At 47.2% G+C, this 26,065-nt stretch overlaps 1 protein-coding gene across 6 annotated transcripts in view; it reads left to right on the top strand.

The window, feature by feature from the left end:
• Positions 1 to 26,065, top strand: part of ADGB (androglobin) — a 211,555-nt gene that overhangs the window by 41,877 nt on the left and 143,613 nt on the right. For all 6 annotated transcript variants that reach the window (XM_037842491.1, XM_037842492.1, XM_037842490.1 and 3 more), the window contains exons 3-5: positions 4,220 to 4,312; positions 7,095 to 7,166; positions 8,640 to 8,849. In XM_037842491.1, coding sequence (XP_037698419.1) covers positions 4,220 to 4,312; positions 7,095 to 7,166; positions 8,640 to 8,849 — 375 coding nt within the window. The remainder of the gene's footprint in view (positions 1 to 4,219; positions 4,313 to 7,094; positions 7,167 to 8,639; positions 8,850 to 26,065) is intronic.

Below are 26,065 nucleotides of genomic sequence, written 5' to 3'. Positions count from 1 at the left end.
CACAGTCCATGTGTGGGTTTGCACATCCTTTATTTCTGTTGTGGTAAGAGGCCTTCTCTTTCTTCTTCTCTTTCTTCATCCCAATCTACCTCCTTATCCCTGTCCTCATCCGATGAGGCACCCACTGTGTTTAGAGACCAGGGCTCAGCCTCACAGTGACGGTAAGTGACGGCCTTTTGGCTGAGCCACACAGCAGGCCAAGGTTTCCTCCTGTGTGTCTTGTCCTTTAACCTTGTGGCCCTTATTTCCACATTGTTGGTGCATACTACTCGCACACCCCTCTCTACACACAGCCCTTGTTCCAGCTGGCAGACCTGTGCCTGTAACGCAGCCAGAACTGCGCTTCTGCTGCAGCTGCTTCCCAGCACTACTTTTACTTTCTAACATCAAAAGCTTCCCAGACCTTGGTCAGGCCCTTTGGCATTTTGGGGGTGTCCCCATATACACACACACTGGCCCCCAAGTGTCTAAAACTTGTGCCAAAGCCCCTGACATAGAAGACACAGGCTCCCTGGGATTTCCCCTGCAGAGCCTCCCTTCCTCGACTCACCTGTAGTCTTCTCCATGTCCAGGGGCTCCTGGCGGGCTCGCCAGCAGTACCACTGCATAAACATAGCCTGTTTCCGTTACCCTGTGCTCAGGAGCCCAAAGACCGCCTTGGGAAGACACAGATGAATCACAGAAACATTTATTCATGGAAGCTTACTGACAGGGCACATGGTCCTGGGCAGCAGCTGGTCTCCAAGCAGCCCTCCACACTGTGCAGCGTGTTACAGGGGAGAACAAAGAAGACACAGAACCAGACCCTGCAGGGCCTCTACACTTGTTTATTGCACTCAGGAATGTGCACAGGATTTCCTGGTGAATGTTCACAAGAACTTTGAATAAAATAATTTCATCAGGGCTGCAGGGCAGTTTCCACCGGCATTTTCCACCCTGCATTCTGGACACCTTCTGATGAAGGAAACACTCCCTCATTCCTTGGGGCTTGGCCAAGCCCTTGGACACTATCTGTTCTGTTCCCAGGACTCAAGAGGAGGGGGAAGCAGGGGAGAAACCAGGTTTGCACATGGGAAAGTATCTGCCTTACAAATACTTAGAGATATTTCCAAAATGTGGTGAAGTCATGGACAGGGGAAGAGCAGAAGATCCTGAAAATTTTGAAGTAGGATATAAAAATGAACATTTTGGGGACCTTGGAGTGCAAGCATGCCTTTATCAAATACTGCAAAAAGTCTTGCAGCTCTCTGGGTATCCAGTTCTGGGCTTTGTCAGTACTCCAAAAGCAAGGGCAGGCCTGTTGGAAGGGCTGAGTGTGGGAATCAGGCTGGCTGCACATCAGACCCCAGAGCAGATACTGGGAACTGTTGGGAATAGGGGCTGTGATCCCAGGAGTGTGGGACCCTTAGCCAACTCTGCCACTGCAGTTTCCTCAGGGAGGAGAGCCACAGCCCAAGCCTGGGTGGTCCCAATGAGGCAAAGAGGTAAAAGCACAAATAGACTAACCCCAAAGCCCTGATTCTGTCCTAGCAACTCGGTGTTGGCGAAGCAGGGAGGGGCCAGTGCCCGAGCATCCCCACCCTGTCGGCGCTGAGCACCATAAGCATCCAGCTGTAGCTGGCATTCCGGGGGCTCTGCAGAAACCGGCTCCTCACATGTGAGGCAAACCACCAGGAAGGCAGCCCCAGGCCAGCTAACCTTTCTCTAAGTCCAGGGTCACATCTCAATGCTTCAGTTAAGTGATGGCCCTGAGAGAGATGATGTGTGAACCAGAGAGGTGCGTGCCGAGGCTCGTCAAGGTGGGTAGGAGAGACCATATCTAGCAATGTGATGTGGGAGGATCATTGTGAACTTCTTGTGTGAGGGCTGCAAATCCTGGGGGAGAGGGAATCACCCAGAGGTGAGCCCACGCTCTCTGTTTCTTCTCAAGGACATTTATGGGTTCAAGGTGAGGTGATTGCAGGCCTGTGGCATCCTCCATGGGCTGGAGACATGGAGGATGGTGTCCAGGCTGCAAAGCAACCAGGGCTAGAACCAAAACTCCAGAGAAGAGAAAACTGCAGAGAAGGGATCTGGAAATTTGCATATAGTTTTCTTCTGAGACATTTTCCGAGGCCTAAGCTACGTATGTGACAGGTGTGTTGCAGAGCAAATGAGTGTAATGCAGTGACTGGGAGGCTCAAGAACTCAGATGATGTTTCATGGTGCTGTGCCTAGAGATTGGGGTTCATGGTACCCCAAGGGGGTGGGACTCTGGTAAAATTCCAGCCTTTCAGTTAGCACCCAGAATCCTACAACATTCTGTGAACAGTGAGGACAAACCCAAACTAAGTCAGACTGCCAACCTGAGATCAGCCTTGGCTGGAGCAAGTTGGACTCCTTGTACTCTTACCTACGTCCCGGAGCAAATGAAATCCTGCTCTCTGGAGGAAGGCCTTATCATCTAGAACCTATAGAAATTTTTATATACAATGTACATCATGCAATCAAAAATTACCAGGCATGAGAAAACAACCAAATGACCAAAAACCAAGAGGAAAAATCAGATAATAGAAACAGATTCACAGATGATTTGGATTTTGGTACTGGCACATGGACAGCTGTTTAGACCAGTGGAATCCAATTGAGAGCTCAGAAATCCACCCTCACACCTGTGGCCGAGGCTGCCAAGTCCACTCAGTGGGGAAAGAACAGTCTCTTCTGCCAATGGTGCTGGTAAAACTGGATGTTCATTTGCAAAAGAATGAAAGAGGACCCCTGTCTCATGCTATGTAAAACAATTAACTCAAAATGGTTCAAAGACCTAATATAAGACCCGAAGCTCTAAAACTCCTAGAAGAAAGCACAGGGAAGCATCTCCAGGGCCTTGTGTTAGATAACGGTTTCTTAGACTTTGCACCCAAAGCAAAACAACAAATGAAAAAATGAATAAATGGGATATTATCATAATCACAAACTTTTGTGAATCAAAGAACTTTATCATGAAAGTAAAAAAAACATCCTATAGAATGGGAGAAAATATTTGGAAACCACTTATCTGATAAGAGTTTAAACATCCAGAATATATAAAGAAATCTTACAACTCAACAACATAAAAAGACATGCCTCCAAAAAAGATATACGAATGGCTAATAAGCAAATGATACCTTTGCTCAACATCATCAACCATTAGAGAAATGGAAATTATAACCACAAAGAGGTACCATTTCACACCCACTAGAATATCTACTATTAAAAAACTCAGCAGACAATAAAATGTGTTGGGGAGCATGTAGAGAAATAAAAACACTCATTTATTGTAGGTGGGAATGTAAAATGGTGCAGCCACTGTGGAAACAGTTTGGCAGTTCCTCAGAAAGTTGAGTATAGAATTACCATATGATCTGGCAATCCCACTTCAGGGTATCCACCCCAAAGGATTGAAAACAGAGACTTGGACAGATACTTGCACCCTGATGTTTCATAATGGCATTATCCACAACAGCCAAGAGGAGGAAGCAAACCAAGTGTCCACTAACCACCTAGATGGATAAACACAGTATGGGACATACATGCAATGGAATATTATTCATCCATAAAAAGGAATGATGTTCTGAAACATGCTACAACGTGAATGAGCTTAAAGACATCATGTTGAATGAAATAAGCCAAACAGAAAAGGACAAGTATTTTATGATCTCACTTATATGAAATAATTAAAATGTGCAAATTCAGAGTCAGAAACTAGAGCATAGGTTATTATCCGGGGTCAAAGTAGGGGTAGGGAATAGGGAGTTAATCCTTAATTAGTACAGAGTTTCTGTTTGAGGGGGATGGAAAAGTTTTAGTAATGGGTAGTGCTGATGGTAGCTCAACACTGTGAATGTAATTAACACCACCTAATGGTATATTTGAAAGTGTTAAGAGGGGAAATTTTAGGTTGTATATGTGATACGAGAATGAAAATTTAAAAATTTGCTGTCCAAGGGCAGTGTGGTCTATGGGCAGCGTAGATGGGGGCAGTGTGGTCTATGGGCAGCGTGGACGGGGGCAGTGTGGTTGAGGGCAGTGTTCCCCACGCATGCTCGGAAGGAGCTCTGAAAGCAAACGCACAGATTGCTCCATAAATTCTGATTGACTGATTAAATCTATTCACGTAATTTTCACCTGGATTAAAATGTTTTTAGTTTAGTAACACCGTATGGAGAGAAAAGCTCAATTTCCCTATTTTCTAATATAGCATTTTTTTGAAGACCCTGAAGGAAAGATTGAATTACCACCATCATTGAAAGTGGATTCCTGGAAACGCCCACAGGATGTTATAATTAGTCGGGTAAGAGATTTTCTTTTTAATGTTAAGCAAAATTCTTATTAATTACAAGGGCACTATATCATAGTTCTAAACATTTGTTTAAAAAATTAAGGTAGTTTCTTCTTGTGGTAATCAGTAAAAATATGTAATTACTTCTCCACATTTAAATCTGAAATAGATGTCTATCTTTATAGGTAGGTTAATATTTCTTGTACTGGTTACTGAGAGATTATCAAAATGTTTAGAGCTTGTGGCTTTCATCCTTTTCTAACCCTAACATTGCAAGCAGTTACTCTCTGCGTTTGGCAGACAGACTTCCTCCTTTCCCCCACTTAGCACGAATCTTCTGTGCTGGGAAGATCTGATTCCTCTGGTACTTATTAACTTTAGTTTTCCAGCCAGTGAGAACTTCTCGTGGATTCTGTGCACCAGGGATCCTTGAGGCAGATTCCGAGTGCCACCTTCCATACCCCGTGCCAAACCTGTGAGTCAAACGACTGGGGCATCAGCTGAGAAGAGGTCGCTTTAACAGCTTCTGTGTACGTTAAAACTTCAGACCCACAGGCTTACCCACAACTTAATAGTTGTGTTAGTTTGAAGAGATTTGGTGCTTTGAAGGGTTTTATTATCACTAAAGTCTTTTTTCTTATTGACTCTCCTGTTTTCATTAGTGCTAGTCAAATGGCAGTAATAAGGCTGAGTCTTCTGTACATTGTGGGAGTCGTTGAATCTGTGTCTACACAGAGATTTTATTCCTAAAGTTTTAGTCTCTGTAAGTACTGCTACTAATGCCAGCAAACACATTTTATATACCATATTTTCCAATGACTGTTACTGGTTGCGAAAGTTGTATAAATCTAAATTGAAAATTGATTAAATAGAGAAAATGAGAGGCCACATCTCTGTCCACCCAAGTATTTATTGAATACATACTTGTAAGATATTTTTAATAAAAGAAATCAAGTACATGTGAACCATTCCTTTAAACTTAAGCTCTGCTCTGCATAAAGACAAGGTTTACATTTCATGAGAAGAAAGGGTGTGGGTTCTGGGAGGCAGGAGTGCTGTAAGTCTAGATACGTAGGAAGCATCCGGAAGCTGCCCTTTTCTGTTCAGCACAGCTGACTTCCGAGGCACTGGGGTATGAAGGGAACTCTTGCCCTGCAGCTGAATGCGCTCCCACCGCAGTTACCGGCTGCCCTCATCCTCAGTAGCTGTTCCCTCCTGCCCCAGCCCTTCTGCAGGCGTCTGCGGGAGGAAGGCCAGGACAGAGGGGCTCCAGGCTGGAAAGTCCCAAGATAGTGCCGCCAAGCTCTAATGACCAGGTCCACAGTCATAACTATTTTATAATAAGATTCTTTAAATTATACATTTTATACTGAAACTCGTTAAATATATGCAGTGGAAACAAACATTGCATGAACAAATGGCCTTCGTAGGTGAGATTTACCCTGCTCTATTCCCTCCCACTGCATTTTAAATATGTATTTATAAACAAGGGTCCCGGCCTGCTAAGCTGCTGCATGACCCGCCACGTAATTCTACCCACCATTTGAAAATGCCAGCCAGCCCCGAGCATGACCCGGAACATTCCACCCAAGGGCAGGGTCGAAGGGGATGGCTCGGTTCCGAGAGAGGCGCGGAGGGCAGGTGTGAGTGTCAACGGGGCCAGCCCAGCCAGGCTCGCGGGCTCGGATCCGGAGACGGACGGACTCTGTCCACACCGAGAGTGGAGCCCAGAGGTCCCTTCAAGCACCGCCAACGACAAGCAGGTGTAGGGGACAGGGATGCCGAGCTCCACCACAGACACTCCCTGAGGATCCATTCTCGTTCACGAGCTGCCCGTGCCCGCTTCTCATCTGCCCCTGGAGACCCTCATCTAGTCCTTAGGAACCCAACACTTACTTAATCTGTAGTTAATCAACTTTAGTGTACATTGGTACTTGCTGAAATGTATGTATATACGTTTGTGTGTACAGTATATACCTATATACTGATTTAAATCACTATGTTTAAAAATGATGATCAGGAGAATCAGTTCAGGTCTTCAAGGTAGTTTTAGGTACTTTTTTCTTAATTTAAAAATTATTTTATTGAGTTTCAAGATGCTAATTTGTCCAGCTGATTGAGAGTAATTGATGGTATTAGTTTCCTTAAAAATCTAATTCACTGATCAAAACCATTTTCATGTAAACTTGATGTGTTGACTATATAAGCTTGATACAAATTGTAGCTCATTTCCTTTACTATTAAAAGTTGTTTTCCCTATTATTTTGTTTTCTACTTAACTAAATATATAAATCACTTTTAAATATGTACCAATTATGTCATCAAATTAATTTTAAAATATAAAAGGATTTAAAGTTGGACAAGATTTTTAAAGCTGTCACAACCAATATTTTTCATCTAAGATGAAGAAAGTTATCTTTCCAGCTATCATATGTTAATTAAGCTTCAGTTTTAACAGGAGGGGTGAATTTACATTTCAAATTGCCTTTAAAAACTCTCAGTTTGCATATGTGTATGCATACTATGTTTATTTTCATATGTTATATATGATAATAGTCGTATAATAAATTCTGTATTTTCTAGGCAATCTGTTACTAAATTAAGTTCAACTATAGCTCTAACTAGCGAATAGTTATGGAATGATATGCTTGTTTTCTATTTTTTCTAATTCCTCTAATTGTGGGAAATGACATCCGGTTTGGCTTCTTTATTGCACACGAAACATTATTTCATTAAGCAGCATTCCCTTCATTTTCCCTGCGGAGCAATATCTCTGTAATTATTCTGATTTCAGGTTCCAGTCGTGGTGAAGAATGAAATCCTGTTTGACTTGTTTTCAGCGAATGAGCATTTGCTGTGCAGCGAGGTGGGTAGGGGCACGAGGCCACCCCGTGCCCCTGGGGCTGCCAGAGGGGCTCCAGCCCGCGTCCGGCCGGTCTCCCTCGACCACCGAGGACCCCACACCCACAGGCTAGGCGCAGCCCACCGAGGACCCCACACCCACAGGCTAGGTGCAGCCCAGAGGACCCCACACAGTCACACGGGGCTCCGCAAGGGGAAGAGCCTCTTTAAATGCCTGCTGGGAGCAGCTCCCCGGCCTGCCGGCACTGGGCCCACTGTCCTGAGAGCTGGTTCCAGCCCGGCTCCCCCCGAGTCCCTTGGATTCGGGAGTGGGGGCTGCGGAGGTGCTGGATGTGAAAATGTAGGGGGCTGGGGACAGGTGGGTTGTGACGCCGGGATTCTGCGCGACTCCCACAGGCAGCCCCGCTTCCTGGGGGGGCTCCCCGTGTACCCCCAGGCTTTATCCTTCACAGGCAGCCTCTTCCACCCCAAGGGGTACCGCAGAATTGGGGCTTCTAGAGTGATTCAAAGCCGTCCTCTTCTTGTCCTTAGTATGTTTACCAATGTTAAAATCTAAATGTTTATTTCTCTAATCAGGGTGTACTGATTAGTATACAATTATCTCTGAATTGTTTTAAATTTTATGTTTTTGTCTAAATTGTGCTTGTCTCATGAGTTCTAAACGTACATAGACTTTAGCTTTTCTTATTTCAAGGGAAAATTTAAAAATTATAAAACATTCTATATTAAACTTTTCAGATATGAGAATCTGCTTTACTTTCCCCACCTCGACCAAATTTTAAGAAATTTCTTAGATAACTCTACTTCAGCAAAACATAAGTCTAATCAGGTCAGTCTCAAGTATTTAATGTCACAAGCCCGGCCTGTTACACACGCATCCAACATGGATGCCTATTCCAGAAAAATCCAATACCCCCAGGCAGCCGTAGCGTTCTGCAGACCCACCGTGACCCAGAGATTTTGTCACCAAAACGTTGCCAGATAGAGAGTGCGGTCTACACCCTAATTCTTTCACGGGCCTCATTCCTGGTCTAACTGGCCCCTTCAGCATGAAAAGAGAACTCCGTTCGCAGACTTCTCAGTGTTTACAGAAGGGTCCCTCGCTCACTTATAAATTAGTTCCAGAAGAAGTGCCCAGTGCTCTCCTAGTGCCGAGCCACGTGCGGCCGAACCGGACGCGCGCTGGGCCGGGCCGATGGCTTTGGGTCCTGGGTGCCGGCTGCCAGGGTTCCACGACCACGTCGGCTCATGACGTCACCAGCTTTCCATAAAGTCATGTTTTCTAAAAACAAAAGCGAGACCTATGATTTCATTCTGTAGGTACATGACATAGAGAATTTAATATTGCTACCGGAAGTAGATTTCTGACTTTATTTACCCCCTGAGTTGCCTGTCTCCACCCGAAAGAGGCCCCAGTAGATGCAAAGCCTGCAGAGCACTGGGAGATAACCACCTAACACGTGGGCTTTGTTTCCAGCTGATGCGCTGGATCATCAGCGAGATCTACGCGGTGTGGAAGATGCTCAACGGGGGCGTCCTGAGCAGCTATGCCAAAGGGCATGCGGCGGAGCCGCCGCTGCTGGCCTGGAAGCCCTGGGAGCACATATACTCGCTGTGCAAGGCGGTGAAGGGCCACATGCCCCTCTTCAACAACTACGGGAAGTACGTGGTGAAGCTCTACTGGATGGTGAGTGGGCCGCGGGCGAGCCCCCAGGAACCGCAGGCTGTCCTGGGCGAAGGCCAGGCATCGGTGGGGGCAGCTGGGAGGTGCGCAGCTGTGTGTTCTGGCCGAGCCCCCTGGGGAGGAGGGCCCTGCGCCTGCTCTCCTCTGCAGGGGGACACTCTCCATGGAGGCACCCAGGGTCCCGGCGGAGGCCGGCCTGGGCATGACCCCTGGTTCCATCACTCCCGTGTCCTAAACTTGGGCTTTGTTTCTTGCTGACAAGCCTTGCTCTGCCTGCAGAGTGTCTTACTCCGCCTGAAAGGGGACATGGGGGAGAGAGGAAGCACGTGGAGCACGGAGAGCCCTTTAGTTGGTTTGTCAAGATAAAACCACACTGTGTTTAGCGATGCTGGGGTGTACTGGACATTTGGGTTTTTAATGGTGGATGCTCTTTTGAAAGGCCCAGAGTCCCTGTGCGATGGGCTACATGATCTGTGGGACCAAGTGCAACAAAAATTAAGAATTTCAAAAATTAAGAATTTTGAAACGGCGACGTTGGGTCATTCAGCGGCACTCAGGGTCCTGCTGGGTGGGGGCCTGAGGGGCTGCAGAGGGACACCCACAAGGCTGACCCTGGGCCCTGGGAAGGAATGTGCCTCCTGAGCATTTTTTGGGGGGTGGGGGGATGTGGGAAAAACTAACAGTTTCTGAAGGACATCACTGAGAACGTGACCTTCGCCCTCCTGGCCTGAGCTGTCACGTCTCCCTCGGAGGAGGGGGTGTTGAAGGGACAAAGGTCAGAGATTGTGGGGGTCAGGGCGGCAGGGCGGTAAGGTAAGGGGTTACTGGTTCCCCTGCTCTCCAAGGTAGGATTTTTAAAAAGTTTGTTTATTCACAGTAACACAGCAGGCTTTGGAAGTCAAGTTCCATTAGGAGGTAAAACGACTTCCTAACTTCCTTCATCTTCCTTATTTACCAGCAAGGAGGCAGATTGGGCAGGCCACAGGTTTTATGTGCCAGAGGTGTGAGAAAAGCATGTGGCACCGACAAAGGGGAAGAAAGGGAAGGCCCAGGGCGTCCTGGGGCTCAGTCTGCCAGGGCTTCACCCGCAGGGAAGTTTGGAGGCTAGAAGTCAACACGAGGTGTGGCCAGGGCTTGCTTCCTGCTGGCGGCAGCCTCTGTCACATGGCGCACGGGCTCGCTCTCAGCCATCTCCCTCCCCGCCTCCCTCACTCGTCTGTCCCTACCTCTCTCCATCTCCCTCTCCCTCTCTCTCTTTCCCTATCCCTCCTTCCCTCTCTCCTTCCCTCCCTCCCTCCCTCTCCCTCTCTCATTCTGTGTGGCCTCATTTTAATGAATAATGTCGTCTTCACGGTCCAGTTCACGACGGGGCCTCCTACCAGGATTAGCACTTGAACGTGTCTTCATGGGGGACCTGGTTCCAGCCCAACATACGGAGAGTCAGGAGGTCAGATTCTTGGGTTCCAATCCCAGCCCCCTCCTCACACACACACACATCCCCAAACCTTGAGCCTGGGAGGTCCAAAATGCGAGGACTTTCACAGTGACACCACGCAGCACCAAACCCAGCCCATTATATTCTCTCTCCCTCACACACACACATACACGTACACACACAGTGATAGATAGTTGATAAATAGATGATAGATAATAGATGATAGACAGTTGATGGATAGATGATAGATGATGGATAGATGATAGGTAGACAGATCATACAGGATGAAATGAGCAGAAACATTTTTAATGGACAAGAATGGAGAAATCTGCTGTCTCAGAAGGCAGTATCCCTGTTTCAGCGAGGTGGCTCCTGGTTTTCTGGTGGTAGCGATCTGCAGAAATTTCTACCTCTTGTCTCCTAATTCCCAGCTGGAAGGGATGAGACAACACCTGTATGTACATTAGGTTTATGAAAGGATTAGAGTAAATTCCCTCTGGCAAGATAAACTCTATTGTTATTTTTTTCTTTCTTGTCCCTTTCCAGACATAACACAATTGAAATTTTTGATTGTTTTTCTCCTCCAACTCTAGTTCGGTACTTGTACATGTTTATCCGGTCGCAGTTGATTCGTCTGGGGGAGGGTGGCGGCCGCTTGCTAAATGCTAGGCTCCCAGGATTGCTCCGAGGGTACCGGCGGCGGGGGCTCTTTCCCGGAGGCGAGGGCGAGGCGGGGGACTTGGCCAGGTCCCCGGCGGGAGGCGTGCAAGTATGGAGGGCGGCGAGAAAGGAACAGGCGGGACACGATTTCTTTTAGGATGATGAAAACCAAGAGAGAGCTAGTTTATTAGGGGAGAGTACAAGTTTATATCGGGCATTTAGAGGGCGGGGTAGCTGCAAGGGTTAAAGGCTTGGATTGGTTCTGAGAGGGCGCGGAGGTTGATTGAAAAGGGGCGAGAGTTGCTCCCGTAACGGTGTCCGGCAACAATGTATGCGCACCGGTGGTGATGGGAGTTGCGCTGGCAACGGGGAGTGTCCGGGCAAGATAAGGGGGTGGGGAAAAGGCGGATCCCTCCGGCAAGCCTTTCCTAACATTTGGTATATTTTGGGTGAGGAAATGGGGCCTGCCTCCGGCCTCACTTTCCCAGGCCCGGGGGGCTGTAGAGGGCGCACTCACCCGTACCCACTACCCTCCCCAGGGGTGGATCCGGTCCCCCAGCCCAGGCCCGCCAAGTTAAGGCACGTAATCAGTGTCCCGCATTTCCCCCTTCTTTTCTAATTAAAGGAAGAAGCTTACCGGAGAGGTCCGCTAAGGGATGAGGGAAGGGGGGAGGTCGGGGAGGGGAAAAGGGGTTGACGGTGGCTCAGCGAGGCTGGAGCTCGGCGTTGGTGTGGCGCCCGGGCGCTCGACAGGGGCCTTGCTGCTTGCGGGATGGATGAGGGTGGGGGGTTTAAGGTTGGAGGTTCAGAGAAGCTGGAGCTCGAGGTTGGTGCTATGTTCAGGCGATCGAGAAGGGCCTCGTGGTCGGCGGGTTGACCGGTGGCGGTGAGGTCGCGGAGGGTTGGTTGTCATCTCGGAGTAGGGAGCGTCAGAGGTGGCGAGTCGTTGGTACTGGACTTGCACGAACGAGGAAAAAATAGCATCCGTTTGTTTCCTTACAAGTTGGACAATTCTGCGGATAATGCCGGGTCCTAAGGTGAGAGCTAGAATAATCATTAGTAGGGGGCCGAGGAGAGGGAGGAGGTATGGGAGGAGGGGGGTAAAGATGTGGGACCAATAGCTGGTGGCTTCACGGTCTTTTTTGCGTTGTTCTAGTCCCTCTCGGACCTTTTTTAGGCTGTCTTCGGCGAGACCTGTGGAATTGGCATATACACAGCACTTTTCTAGGGCAGCGCAAAGGCCTCTTTCTTTGAGGAGGAGAAGGTCGAGACCTCGGCGGTTTTGGAGCACGACCTCAGAGAGGGAATTGACAGAATTTTTAAGATGGGAAATAGCGTTTTGTAGGTGACGAATGTCCTCGTCAACCGCCGCTCGGAGGTGAGTTAGGGCGGAGCCTTGACTGGCTAATGCAGCGATTCCGGTGCCAGCGCCTGCAAGACCTAGGAGGGAGGCAATCGTGAGGACGGTGATGGGCTCTCGCTTTTGCAGTGGGGCAGAAGCTGCAGTTGTTTCCAGGCGGAGGAAGAAGTCTTCCTCGCTGTGGTATAGGACCCTAGGGATGAGGACAATTAGGAGGCAAGTTTCATTAGTTGTATTGAGGGTTTGCACGTTAAGGCAGGGGGTAAGCCCTGTAGAGGAGCAGAGCCATTGGGAGGAGTTATGAGGAATGAGAAATTTTGCAGAGCTGCTGGGAGATGAGTAGTCGGCACAAGCTGTGAGGTTGGGAGAGTTACTTGAGCGAGGGCGGATGCACTTTCCTGTAAAGGAGACTGAATGAAAGGTTAGGGGGACGGCAGAGGTATTCCAATTGCATTCCGAGGGGCTGTCCTCTGTGTTTTCTGAAAAGGAGAGGTTGGAGGCAACTGGCTCATACAGGGGGGAGGAAGTGGAGAGGCAAAGCCAACAAGAGGAGGTAAGATTGGGGTTGGAGGAATTCACTGAGGTGAAGGCCGCTTGGATAAGGCCGAGGAGGGGAGAGGAGTAACGAGAGGGGGGCAGAAAAGGTTGGGGTGGTGGGGTTGGCGATGCGTTGTTTGCAGCTGAGGTGCGGCTGGTTGGAGCTGAGGTGCGGCTGGTTGAAGCTGAGGTGCGGCTGGAGAGCTGTGGAAAAAGGGGGTTAATGACTTTATTGGGACCAATGGCAGAGGGGTTTTTTTGTACAGCCTCCTTTTTTACAAGAATAAGGGAACCTGGGTCGACTCCTTTCAAATAAATTCTGAAGCCCCAGGTTCGACCGAGTAACCAGGAGGGATCATTGGGGAGCTGCACACTGAGATTTAAATGTGAGCAGGTACCTGTAGGTGCAATCTGGTGATGGCCTCCATAGATACCCCAGTTAATGGGTTCTTGAGGTGGTTTGCAGTTAAAGGGGGCCCATTTTAGAGTTAGGTAATGATCAGTGGCGTAAGTCTCCCACTGAGTGGCTAATGTTTCACATCCCCAATATGCACAGTAGTATTGGTTGGGGGAATTGCAGTACTGTTTTCCAGGATTTGAGGATGGGCACATATAATATTGGGCTTGATTCCAACTAGTGGCTCCCACTACCGAGGGACCATCGAGAACCATGCACATGGTGGCATACTGAGCGGGCATGTAAGAGACCTCTGCCCCTGAATCGAGCGTGCCCGTGTACCATTGCCCCTCTATTCTTAACTTACGAGTAGGCGTTTCTGGGGTGATAGGGACTGTCCAGAGAAGCGTTTTACTGCCAGTGAAGTGATTAGTTTTATTAGAACCGGCCGGCACGCTGCCTCTTAGGGGCGGGGCTGAGGCTTGCCCCGCTTGGAGTTTAAAGCTTGCTCAGTGCCCTGGCGCTGACTGCTGTCAGGGCACCAGGGATAGCAGAGGTTTTTTAAGCTATTCTTGCTAAGATCTCTGGGGCTGCTCTTGCAGTCGCGCGCCCAGTGATAGCCACGCTGGCAGCATGGGCAGGGAGTGGGAGGGGGGCGCCCATTGCGCTGCATGAAAGGCAGGCGGCTGATTTCTGCATTGGGGCACTCCCGTGCAAAATGACCGCTCTGCCCGCACTTAAAACAACCGGTGGTGGCGGCTAAGGCGGCAGTGACAGCGCCAGAGACAGCCTGGGCTAGGGACGCGGCAGCTGGGTCAAAGGCGCTGCAGGCGAGAACCCAGTCATCTAGACTTTTTTCCCTCAAGGGGAGAATGGCTTGCTTACAGGGGGGGTTAGCCCCTTCTAGAATGAGTTCTCGGGTGAGAGCTAGCTGGGCTTGGGGGTTGCTAACTTTTCTAGCGCAGGTTTCTTCGACTCTGGATACGAAGGTGGCGAAAGGTTCGTTTGGCTCCTGGAGGAGCTTGGTAAAGCTGTCAGGTCGACGGGCAGAGCAGTTGGCAAACGCGCGTAAGGCGATGCCTCTGAGGATAGTCCAGAAGGTGGCAGGGACATTAATATAAGCAGACGCATTTAGAAACGCTCCAGTGCCCAAATAGGCTTCGGGGGGATGATAGACTCCAGTGGCTGCGTCTTGCTCACTTTGCTTAGCTGCTTCCGCCTGGAAGTGAGCACGCCAATCAATAAACTGGCCGGGGTTAAGAATGGAACGGGCAAGCGAGGCCCAGTCTTGGGGGATGCAAAAGTCCATGCCGAGATCCTGCAGTATTTGGGAAGCGTATGGGCTACCCAACCCGTCCTCCTTGACGGCCCTGCGAAGCTGCTTAATAGTATTAGAGTCAATGGGATACCAGTCATACGATTTCTGTGGTGTGGGGGTAAGGTTAAGAGGAAAGCAGCGAAAGGCACGAGAGAAAGGAGGACGCGCTTGCAGAGGGCTTGGCGCGGGAGTGGGGGTAGGGGGAGCATTGCCCCAAGGGTTGCCTTGAGGTGTAGAAGGCAGCCAGGGGTTGTTAGTCGGCAGGGTGGGAGGAGCGGCGGCAGCTGCCGGTAGCGGCTCCGAGGGGGAGCTCGCCGGAGGGGGAGGCGGAAGTGGGAGGCCCCAAGCGTCGCAAGACGGCGGCGCGGTGGGAGTGGCTAAGGCATAGGATGGTGGACTAGCTCCGCCCTGTGAAAGGGTGGGGCCCAAGGCATAAGATGGTGGACTAACTCCGCCCTGTGAAAGGGCGGGGGGTTGATTATTGAGTAAAGAAAATGAGGTAAACTGTGGCAGCGAGGCCGAAGGAGATGGTGAGAATGGAAGGCAGGAGCCTCTAGTAGCGAGAGCAGTTTGGGGGGGGGGGGGCGGTTGCAAAGAGGTACACCGCGCGAAACAAAGAAACAAAGACACAGAGGACCACAGCAAAGTAATGGAGGGGAAGAGGGAAAGCTACTGGAGGAAGAGTGTTAGGAGGAATGTGGGGATATAGGAAGAGAAGACGAAAGGTAGTCGGGGGTAAGAGTTAGGTTAACGCGGGAAAGGAAGAGCGGCCCGGGCGCGGAGCGGCATGGGAGGGGCGGCTCCGCGGGGCGGCGAGGGAGAGGCGGCCCTTACTTTGCAGGCGAGGAGAAGGGGAGCTGGAGAGGCGTCCGGGCGAGCGGGTGGTTTTACTGGACCGCTGCGTAGAGAGGACTTTTAATTCCAGGGGCCCCACGTTGGGCGCCAGTTGCGGTCGCAGTTGATTCGTCTGGGGGAGGGTGGCGGCCGGTTGCTAAATTCTAGGCTCCCAGGATTGCTCCGAGGGTACCGGCGGCGGGGGCTCTTTCCCGGAGGCGAGGGCGAAGCGGGGGACTTGGCCAGGTCCCCGGCGGGAGGCGTGCAAGTATGGAGGGCGGCGAGAAAGGAACAGGCGGGACACGATTTCTTTTAGGATGATGAAAACCAAGAGAGAGCTAGTTTATTAGGGGAGAGTACAAGTTTATATCGGGCATTTAGAGGGCGGGGTAGCTGCAAGGGTTAAAGGCTTGGATTGGTTCTGAGAGGGCGCGGAGGTTGATTGAAAAGGGGCGAGAGTTGCTCCCATAACGGTGTCCGGCAACAATGTATGCGCACCGGTGGTGATGGGAGTTGCGCTGGCAACGGGGAGTGTCCGGGCAAGATAAGGGGGTGGGGAAAAGGCGGATCCCTCCGGCAAGCCTTTCCTAACATTTGGTATATTTTGGGTGAGGAAATGGGGCCTGCCTCCGGCCTCACTTTCCCAGGCCCGGGGGGCTGTAGAGGGCGCACTCACCCGTACCCACTACCCTCCCCAGGGGTGGATCCGGTCCCCCAGCCCAGGCCCGCCAAGTTAAGGCACGTAATCAGTGTCCCGCAAAACCTTGAGCCTGGGAGGTCCAAAATGCGAGGACTTTCACAGTGACACCACGCAGCACCAAACCCAGCCCATTATATTCTCTCTCCCTCACACACACACATACACGTACACACACAGTGATAGATAGTTGATAAATAGATGATAGATAATAGATGATAGACAGTTGATGGATAGATGATAGATGATGGATAGATGATAGGTAGACAGATCATACAGGATGAAATGAGCAGAAACATTTTTAATGGACAAGAATGGAGAAATCTGCTGTCTCAGAAGGCAGTATCCCTGTTTCAGCGAGGTGGCTCCTGGTTTTCTGGTGGTAGCGATCTGCAGAAATTTCTACCTCTTGTCTCCTAATTCCCAGCTGGAAGGGATGAGACAACACCTGTATGTACATTAGGTTTATGAAAGGATTAGAGTAAATTCCCTCTGGCAAGATAAACTCTATTGTTATTTTTTTCTTTCTTGTCCCTTTCCAGACATAACACAATTGAAATTTTTGATTGTTTTTCTCCTCCAACTCTAGTTCGGTACTTGTACATGTTTATCCTTTTCTTTCCACTGAAAATATTTAGGAAACGATCTTCAACAATATGCTCCATTACCTTGTACCTGTCTCATTTTGCCCTCCATCGTTTTCCTTTTCCTTTCATCCTGTGCTCACCTTGAATCTCCTCCGCACCATTTTTCTCCCTCAGCCTCTCGCAGCCTTCCTTGCTCTTCCTTTCTTACTGGAGTTGGGTTTTCCCGCTCTGCCTGGTTACTGACAATCACCCCGTTTCTGCTCATCCTGTGGAGCGTCTGCCATCAGCACTACTTTGAGGCAAAGCAGCCCCTTCTCGAGGCTCTCCAGGAGCATTTCAGGCCCAGGGTTTTACACACGCGCATCGTTCTTCCTGTAGGAGAATTCACATGATTTCCAGTTGGGACTCTAAGTAAACAGCAGTCAAGGTTCTTTGACATCATCCAAATAAACATTTATTGACTAACCTTAAGGGCAGTGTTATAAAATAGATAGGATTTCTCTCTTCTATGCACTCCTCTTTCACTTGGCAGAAATGATACTGACATTGGGACACTCCACATACAGCCTGGTCAGTACTTTCCGGTTTCAGCCTTCCTTTGGCTCCCTGAAAGAAGCATTTAACCACTGGTTTCCATTAAAATACCTCTTGTCGGTGACGGTCTTTCTCTGACTTCCCCATCCCTTCATCTGTCTCCGAATAACAGAGACATCATTCACAAGAGGACCAGCAAGTTATCCCAGTTTCCAACAGTCTATTGAAATAAAACATGTATTGGCTTTTATTTCTGAATAAGCCTTATATTTTTTAAGCACCATGTTACTATAGAATTCCAAGTTTCTTAAAATGTGGGTACAGATAACCATCAGCCTATCACCACCTACAATGAGCCTGCAAATTCACATTTTAAATAAACTCTTGCCCACCCTGTGACATTTTTGTACATTAAATTTGTTTTCAAGTTATGGCAAACTGCTTTCCTATCATTCAATTAATTTTTTTCAAAAACGGAAATATTTTTATTCTTACTTCTTCATTATTAACAATGCACATGCTGGTGTGGGGTGTGTACCCCAGTTTGGACATGTGCTTGGTGCTGTTACTGTTCTGGTGGATGTGGACGCATTGGAAAGGGGACCCCTTCAAGACGTTGCTTCACTTACGGTGTGGCCCCAGCGAATCCGGTATAGCTTCAGTCTGGGGAACTGGAGTCCAAAAGGACTTGGAAATATGCAGTGTGAAAGTCAGATGGAGAGGGAAGCCACCGAGAGCAGCCAGAAGCTGGGAGTCAGCGGCACCCAGGAGTGACAGGAGAGGTCACTGTTTGTGTCGTCATGCGATGGAAGGGCCAAGCACCCAGTGTCGCCGGCAGACAGCCCCAGAACGCTACAGTCTTCAGCAAAAAGCATCGCCTTGCTGGTGCCTTGGTTTTGGACTTCTCCCAGCTTCAAAACCATAAGCCAGTAACTTCCTTTTGTTAAGCCAATGCAATTGCACAGTATTTGTCTTAGCAGGAAGGAAACTAAAACAGTTTTTGGTACTGGGAATGGAGTGCTGCTGTTGCAAATCCCTAAAAATATGGAAACGGCTTTGCAATTGGGTGAAGGGGAGAAGCTGGAAAAATTGTGAGGTGCTTGATAGAAAAAGCCTAGTTTGTTTGAAGAGACTGTCGGTAGAAGTTTGGAGGCTAATGGTGCTTCCAAAGAGGCCTAAATAGGAAATGATGGATGTGTTGTTGCAAACGGAGGGAAGGCGATCCTTGTTATAAAGTGGCAGAGAATTTGGTGAATTGGGCTCTGATGTCAGATGGAAGACTTGTAAGTGATGAACTTGGACATTTAGCTGAGATTTCAAAACTAAATGTGGAATGTGCACCCTGTTTTCTCCTTATGACCTATAGTAAAATATGAGAGGAAAGGGGTAAGCCGAGAACTGAACTCTTGGGCACAAAGAAACCAGAAATTGATGGTTTGGAGAATCCTGAGTCTATCCAGAGGGTGTGCTCTGAGACTAGGGCCTGGAGCAGCTCCATCAGGGACCCTCTCAGCTTCTGGGAAGCGAGTCTCAGAGAACAGGACTCCACGTGAGGGTTTAACTGCACATGGAACCAGGCAGCCTCTCGGAGGACGTCAGGACTAGACATCCTGCCCTTCCTAGGAAGGATCTGTGGCAGGTTCTATTGTCTGAGGACTCGGACCCACTTGAGCTGCATGCAGAGCCAACAAGATTTTTTACACAATTTGCATGAGCAGAGCCGCTGCCGGCCTGGACTGAGAGGGACAGAGGAGGGTGAACTGAAGGAAGAGTGATTCCAAGGGCAGAGCTTTGGAAGCCGGGGACTTGACCAGAAAGATCTCCTCAGGCCAAGAGAGTGGGCCCACCACGTGTGGGGAGGTGTGGGTCCACCCCTGCGCTTGGAGGGGACGGGCCGTCTGTCTCACCCTTGGCGGGGGTGAGCCTCATGCCCCGTTTCAGAGAGCTGTCACCCCAGTGCTCAGGGTGGTGCCTGCGCCTCAGCATTCAGGGAGAGCACAGCTGCTGCCCTGGAAGCCGTGGGGCGGCCGCTCCATCAGGCCTGGGGTTCAAAACACTGATCCATGGGTGCCTCTCAGACCTTGAAATCTAATGGTGTGCCCTGCTGGGTTTGGACCTGTGGCCCCTGTTTTCCTCCCGATTTCTCCCTTCTGGGATGGGAATGTTCACCCTATTCCTGTCCGTCCCCTGTATTTGGAAGCAGACAACCTGTGTTCAGGGTTTCCCGGGGCTGCTGCCAGGGGAGCTGTGCCCGGCACAGACCACACCCACAGCTGACTGATGAGACCATGTGCACAGCGCTGTTTCTGAAACGATCTAAGAGAAAGCATGTCTTTTTGGGGTCTGGAGGGTGGACTGATGTGGACATGCTTTTAGTATAACAAATTCAAACAATACCAAAAGGTTCAAAGTAAAAAAATGGAAATTCCCAGGGATTCTACCCTGTACCGACAGTCACAGGAAATAATTTATGTATATTCTCTGGAGCCTTTTCTTATTCATATAAGCATTTGTACACTCACTATATATAATTTACAGCAGTAGGATCATATAATACCTACTGTTCCAGTTTGCTGAAGCTGCCGAATGCAAAATACCAGAAATGGATTGGCTTTTACAATGGGGGGTTATTAGTTCACAGATTTACAGTTCTAAGACCATAGAAATATCCCAGTTAAGGCATCAACAGGATGATACCTTCTCTGAAGAAAGGCCTTTGGCATTTGGGGTTCTGCTGTCACATGGGAAGGCACGTGGTGGCATCTGCTGGTCCTTTGCTCCCAGGTTCTAGTTTCAAAATGGCTTTCTCCAAAATGTCTCTGGCTTCTCTCTCTCTTAGCTTCTCTCTCTCAGCTCCCATGTGTCCTTGCTTCTTTCTCCCAGGGCGTTTCTCTCTAAGTGTCTGGGGGTCCTCTCTTAGCTTCTCCGGGGCAAACTCTGGGCGTTGTCTCTTATCTCCTCTCCTGGTTCCGGTTTCAGTGGCTGTCTCCAAAATGTCTCTGGGTGTTTTCTCTCTAAGCATCTCTCAGTTCTCTTCAAAACATCTCTGACTTTTATCCTGTCATAGAAGACACCAGTAAACTAATTAAGACCCACCTTGAATGGGTGGGCAGGGTCACATCTCCATGGAAATAATCTAATCAAAAGGTCCCACCCACAATTGGGTGGGTCACATCTCCATGGAAACACATAATCAAAAGGTCCCACCCACAATAGATCTGCACCCACAAGACTGGATTAAAAGAGCATGGTTTTTACGGGGTGCATAACAGATTCAAACCAGCACACCTACTGTTCTAGAAATTATTTTGTTCTCTAATCATAGGCATTTTTCTATGCTAATATGTATTAATATACCTTTCACTCCATTGTATGGATGTAACAGAACTATATATACTTTGCTATTCTATATTGATAGATATTTCAGTTATGACAAGTGTTTCACCAATGCAAACAGTGCTCTAAGTAGCATCTTTGTGTCTGTATTTTTGCCCATTTATATGACCAGTTTTCTAGGATTTTTAGATATGGAATTATTCTGTCAAAATATTTCCGAGATACATATTTTAATTTGTGTGTTTATACCATTTATATTTGATATAATTTGGATTTAAGTCTGCCATTTTCTTATTTGTTTTCTCTTTGTTTCCTCTGGTTTTTTTTTGTTCCTGTTTCCCTTTTCCTATCTTCCTATGTGCTTTTGAGCATTTTTAGCTTTCCATTTTGATTTATTTATAGTGTATGTGTGCAGTTTTTTCTCATTTTTAGCAGTTGTTCTAGGGCTTAAAATATACATGCAAGCTTATCAGAGTACACTAATATTAGCACTTTACTACTTCAACTGGAATAGATTCTTTATCACTTTTCAGATCCTTTTGCACTTTCCCCTTGTGATAGAGTTGTTGCAAACATTTCCTCTACGGTCATTGAGAACTTCATCCTAATTTTTGCCTTTACCCACCATGCACAATGCAACAAATCCCAGAGGAGACTCCTCTAACACATTTACACAGATACTCACTCTCCTTGTTCTTTCTTCATTCTCGGTGTTTTACGTTTCCTTCCTATCTTACTTATTTTCTCTCTGGAAAATTTTCTTTATCCATTCTTTGTGAGCAAGACTCATGGTGACAAATTCTCTCAGTTTTCCTCACAGAATGCTTTTCTTTCACTAAAGAATATTTTCACTAGATATAGAATTCCAGGCTTATAGTTCTCTTCTTTCAGCACTTGAAAACTACCGTGCCACTTCCTCCTTGCCGCCATTATTTCTGATGAGGAATCTGTTGTTTGAATAGTTGTTCCTCCATTGCCAATTCATCTTCTTTCCCTGGCTGCTTTCAAGGTTTTTTCTTTGAACTGAGTTTTCAGAAGTTTGATTATGGTGTAGCTGGGTGAAGATTTCTTTGGGTTTATCCTGTTTGGGTTTTTCTGAGCTTCTTGTATCTGTAGGATTATGTTTTATGATTTGGGAAGTTTTCAGCCATTATTCCTTCAAATATATCTTCAGACATATATATTTTTTTCCTCTTTTTCTGGGACACCAGCAACTGGAATGTTACATCTTTTTGTCCTACGGATCCCTGAGACTCAGGTCAATTTTTCAATCTAATTTTTCTTTGTTGTTCATAATTTCTATTGATCCAACTTCATGTTCACTTATTTCTCTGCCATCTGCACTCTACTAATGAGCTCTTCCAGTGAGTTTTGCTTTTTAGGTTAATTTTCATTTCTAAAATTTCCATTTGTTTCTTTTTTTATATCTTCTATTTATTGTCTATGTTTCCTCTTGTTGTAAGAGTGATCACCTTTGCTTGTTGGAGCATTTTTATGACGGCTACTTTAAAACTCTTTGCTAATACTTCCAACCCCCTGTCACCGTATTGTGTTCTGTTGATGGTCTTTTGTCATCAAAGTTGAAATTTTCATTTCTTAGTGTATAGGTAATTTTGGACTATATCCTGGATGTTGTTACTATTATGTTTTGAGATTCTAGTTTCTAAATAAATCTTTTTTAGTAGCTAGTCAACCTGTTTGGGTTCAAAATGCACATTCTGGCTCGTTTCATGGGCTGTGGCTCAAATGTCAGGTGGTCTGTCCCACTTGTCTGTTAACCAGATGACCAGAGACTCCATCTCTTTTCTCCACCCTGGGAGTGGTAAGTGTGTCCCACAGGCCCTGCGGGAAAGCGCACCAACCGACCATTGCCAGGAAGAGGTGAAAGTTAGAGCTCCACCTGCAGGTCCTGTGGGGAAGGGGCACCACCTCATTACTGCCAGGGAGGTGGGGATTCATGTAATCCTGGTATTTATTGAAATCTCTGTCCACTCTTTGCTCTTTTCCTGATCTTTTGTAACTGATTCATGCTATTAATTCAAAAACAAATGTTTATTTTTATTCCAGAGGAGAAAGAGAGTATAAATGTATGCAGTCATACAGTTATCTTGACCAAGAAGTCAAGTGTGAAAAATACTAATCAAAATTTGAACATGACGGCATTCTAAAGTATTCTAGCAATTAATATTTATATTGCCAAAAGAGGTATACCGCTTCATAAGCTATCTAAATAATTATCCATTTGAATAGCCTTTTAACATTCTAAATAAAGTAATGTTAACATGGCACACTCAGTGAAAAAAAAATCCAAATTTTTGAAATTTATGTGCATTAACCAAAAAACCCAGCAAATAAGAAAATAATTCAATGTTTTATGATGATGTCTGAAATAAATTATACATATGCAATAAATATTCAATTCATTTACTACCTTTAAGGAAGCAATCAATATATTAGCATAAAGGACTCACAATAATCCCCAAGAAAATTTTCATAATACAACTAGAGTCAAATTATGTTTTAGAAATGTGATGCTGGATAGCATCTCTGTGATTTATTTTTGGTTATTTCATCTGAGATTGGAGGATGGGTTGGTTAAAAGCTTCTGATTTTAACCCCATCTTGCCGCACATCAATTAGGGAATAAAGAAAAAGACATAACTGTGGAATAAGGTAATATGAGTTCAGGATTATAAATGTCACACAAAGAATCATTTCCCCCTATCACTCCTAACTGCATGGCAGAAGTATGCTCTTCCTTGGAGCTTCAGTTCAGAGGTCTCCTCTGGCGAAGTCTTTCCCCAGCTAGAGCGCCGTGGTCCTAGAGAGCCATGGTCCTACAGCGCCGTGGTCCCAGAGTGTCGTGGTCCCAGAGCGTCGTGGTCCTACAGCACCGTGATCCCAGAGTACCATGGTCCTATAGCACCGTGGTCCTACAGTGCCGTGGTCCTAGAGCACCGTGATCCCAGAGTACCATGGTCCTACAGCACCGTGGTCCTAGAGAGCTGTGGTCCTAGAGCACCGTGGTCCTACAGTGCCGTGGTCCTAGAGTGCCGTGGTCCTACAGCGCCGTGATCCCAGAGTGTCATGGTCCTAGAGCACCATGGTCCTACAGTGCCGTGGTCCTAGAGCACCGTGGTCCTACAGCGCCGTGATCCCAGAGTGTCATGGTCCTAGAGCGCCATGGTCCTACAGCACCGTGGTCCCAGAGTACCATGGTCCTACAGCGTTGTGGTCCTACAGCATTGTGGTCCTAGAGTGCTGTGGTCCAAGAGCACCGTGGTCCTACAGTGCTTTGGTCCTAGAGAGCCGTGGTCCTAGAGTGCCGTGGTCCCAGAGCTCTGTGGTCCTAGAGCGCCGTGGTCCTACAGCGCCGTGGTCCTAGAGAACCGTGGTCCTAGAGTGATGTGGTCCCAGAGCTCTGTGGTCCTAGAGCACTGTGCCAGTTTGGATGTATTGTGTCACCCAGAAAAAGCCATATTCTTTGATGCAATCTTGTGGAGCAGACATATTAGTGGGGGTTAAGTTGGAAGTTTGGATTGGGTTGTTTCCATGGAAATGTGCCCCACCCAACTGTGGGTGATAACTCTGATTGGATGATTTCCATGGAGGTGTGGCCCCGCTTATTCAGCGTGGGCCTTGATTAGTTTACTGGAGCACTATATAAGCTCAGACAGAAGGAGCGAGCTTGCCACAGCTAAGAGGGACACTTTGAAGAATGCACGGAAGCTGAGAGAGGAGCTGCAGCTTACAGAGACATTTTGGAGATGGCCTTTGAAAGCAGACTTTCACTCTGGAGAAGCTAAGAAAGGAAACACTCCCCAAGAGCAACTAAGAGTGACAGTTTTTAGAGGAACTGCAGTCTAGAGAGGAATGTCCTGGGAGAAAGCCATTTCGAAACCAGAACTATGGAGCAGATACCAGCCATGTGCCTTCCCAGCTAACAGAGCTTTTTCAGATGCTATCGGCCATCCTCCAGTGAAGGTGCCCAATAGTTGATGTCTTATCTTGGACACTTTATGGCCTTAAGACTGTAACTTTGTAACCAAATAAACCCCCTTTCTAAAAGCCAATCCGTTTCTGGTGTTTTGCATTCCGGCAGCATTAGCAAACTGGAACAAGCACCATGGCCTCAGAGTGTTGTAGTCCCAGAGCTCTGGGGTCCTAGAGCACGTGACATATTGCATTTTGTGTTGTTTTCGTGTAGTCCTTCCCCACTCAACCTACACTATCACATCAATACTATGCAGATGTTTACTTGTGCAGAATATGGGTTCACAATCAGATTTTACACTGACACAACTGCTCAAAATATTTCTTTGGTAAATGAATAAATTCATAATAAAACTTCTCATGTAAAACCAAGTTAAAAACATTATTTGAGTTCAGAATCATTAATGTTATCATTTGTTTCCTGCTCTTAATTATGAAGTTATATGCATACAGGTACATCATGATGCTTTAAATTAGGTATTAACTTAATGTTTAAATATTAGTTCTTTAGGAGGAGGAGTAATATGGCAAATGGGCATATGGGATCAACAAGCCCATTGGGATAAGCAACGACCACTGACATAACTGGAGAATATGCGCCATGACTATTCAATTGTGCCCAGGCATCCATTTTGCATAATATTTTGATTCTGCTACCTGAAGCACTTTAATTTACTTTATTGCATAGAATGTGGCACCCATACTGGGTGTACAAGGTCTCGTAAATAAGGATGCCATTGTACTATGAAATTTGGTACAAAATATTTTGCCATTTTAGAATGGAGGCAAATCACAGATCAAATAATAGTTATTATTTTCTGAGTTATAAACATCATTGACAAATTTTGCTAGGAAATCATTTCGTCTTCCAATGTTGTATCAGTCAGGATTCTCTAGAGAAACAACTTACAGGATGCACACACACACACATCTCTGTGTAAACACATGTACACATATCTATACGTAAATGTTAAAATATTCCAGGAATTGGCTCAAGTGACTGGAGAAGTCCAAATTCCACAGGTAGGCTGCAAGTTGGGAATGTGAGGTGATGCTGAGTTCTCCAGGAGAAGCTGCAGGTTGGGAACTCAGATGAAGATTTCAGTGAATTCCCCAGGGGGGGCTGGCTGGCTGAAATAGAGACGGAGACCTTCCCGTGAAGGCTGAAATCATCAGTTCTCCCTTCTAGGCCTTCAGCTGATCGGGTGCGACTCATCACTGAAGACAGTCTACTTCGTTGATCATAGATGTCATCAGCCATAGACGCAGTTAACAGGCTAGTGATTAAAATGTAGGTGATTCCCTTGCAGCCACCCGGCCAGGGCTCGCCTGACCCAACAATGGGACACCACCAGAGCCTAGCCAGGATATACCTGAAACTGGCCATCACTAATGTCCAGGTTTTCTAATTTTCGATGCAAATCATTCTTTCCTCTCAGAACTCATGCTTGCTCACTCATTCTCTCATTCATATACACACTCATGTTTTATATATGGACACTTTGTAATTATAGTAAATGGAATAAGTTAA

The sequence above is a fragment of the Choloepus didactylus genome, chromosome 7, assembly GCF_015220235.1.
Source record: "Choloepus didactylus isolate mChoDid1 chromosome 7, mChoDid1.pri, whole genome shotgun sequence".
NCBI lineage: Eukaryota > Metazoa > Chordata > Mammalia > Pilosa > Megalonychidae > Choloepus > Choloepus didactylus.
This window is presented reverse-complemented; position numbering and strand designations above follow the sequence as displayed.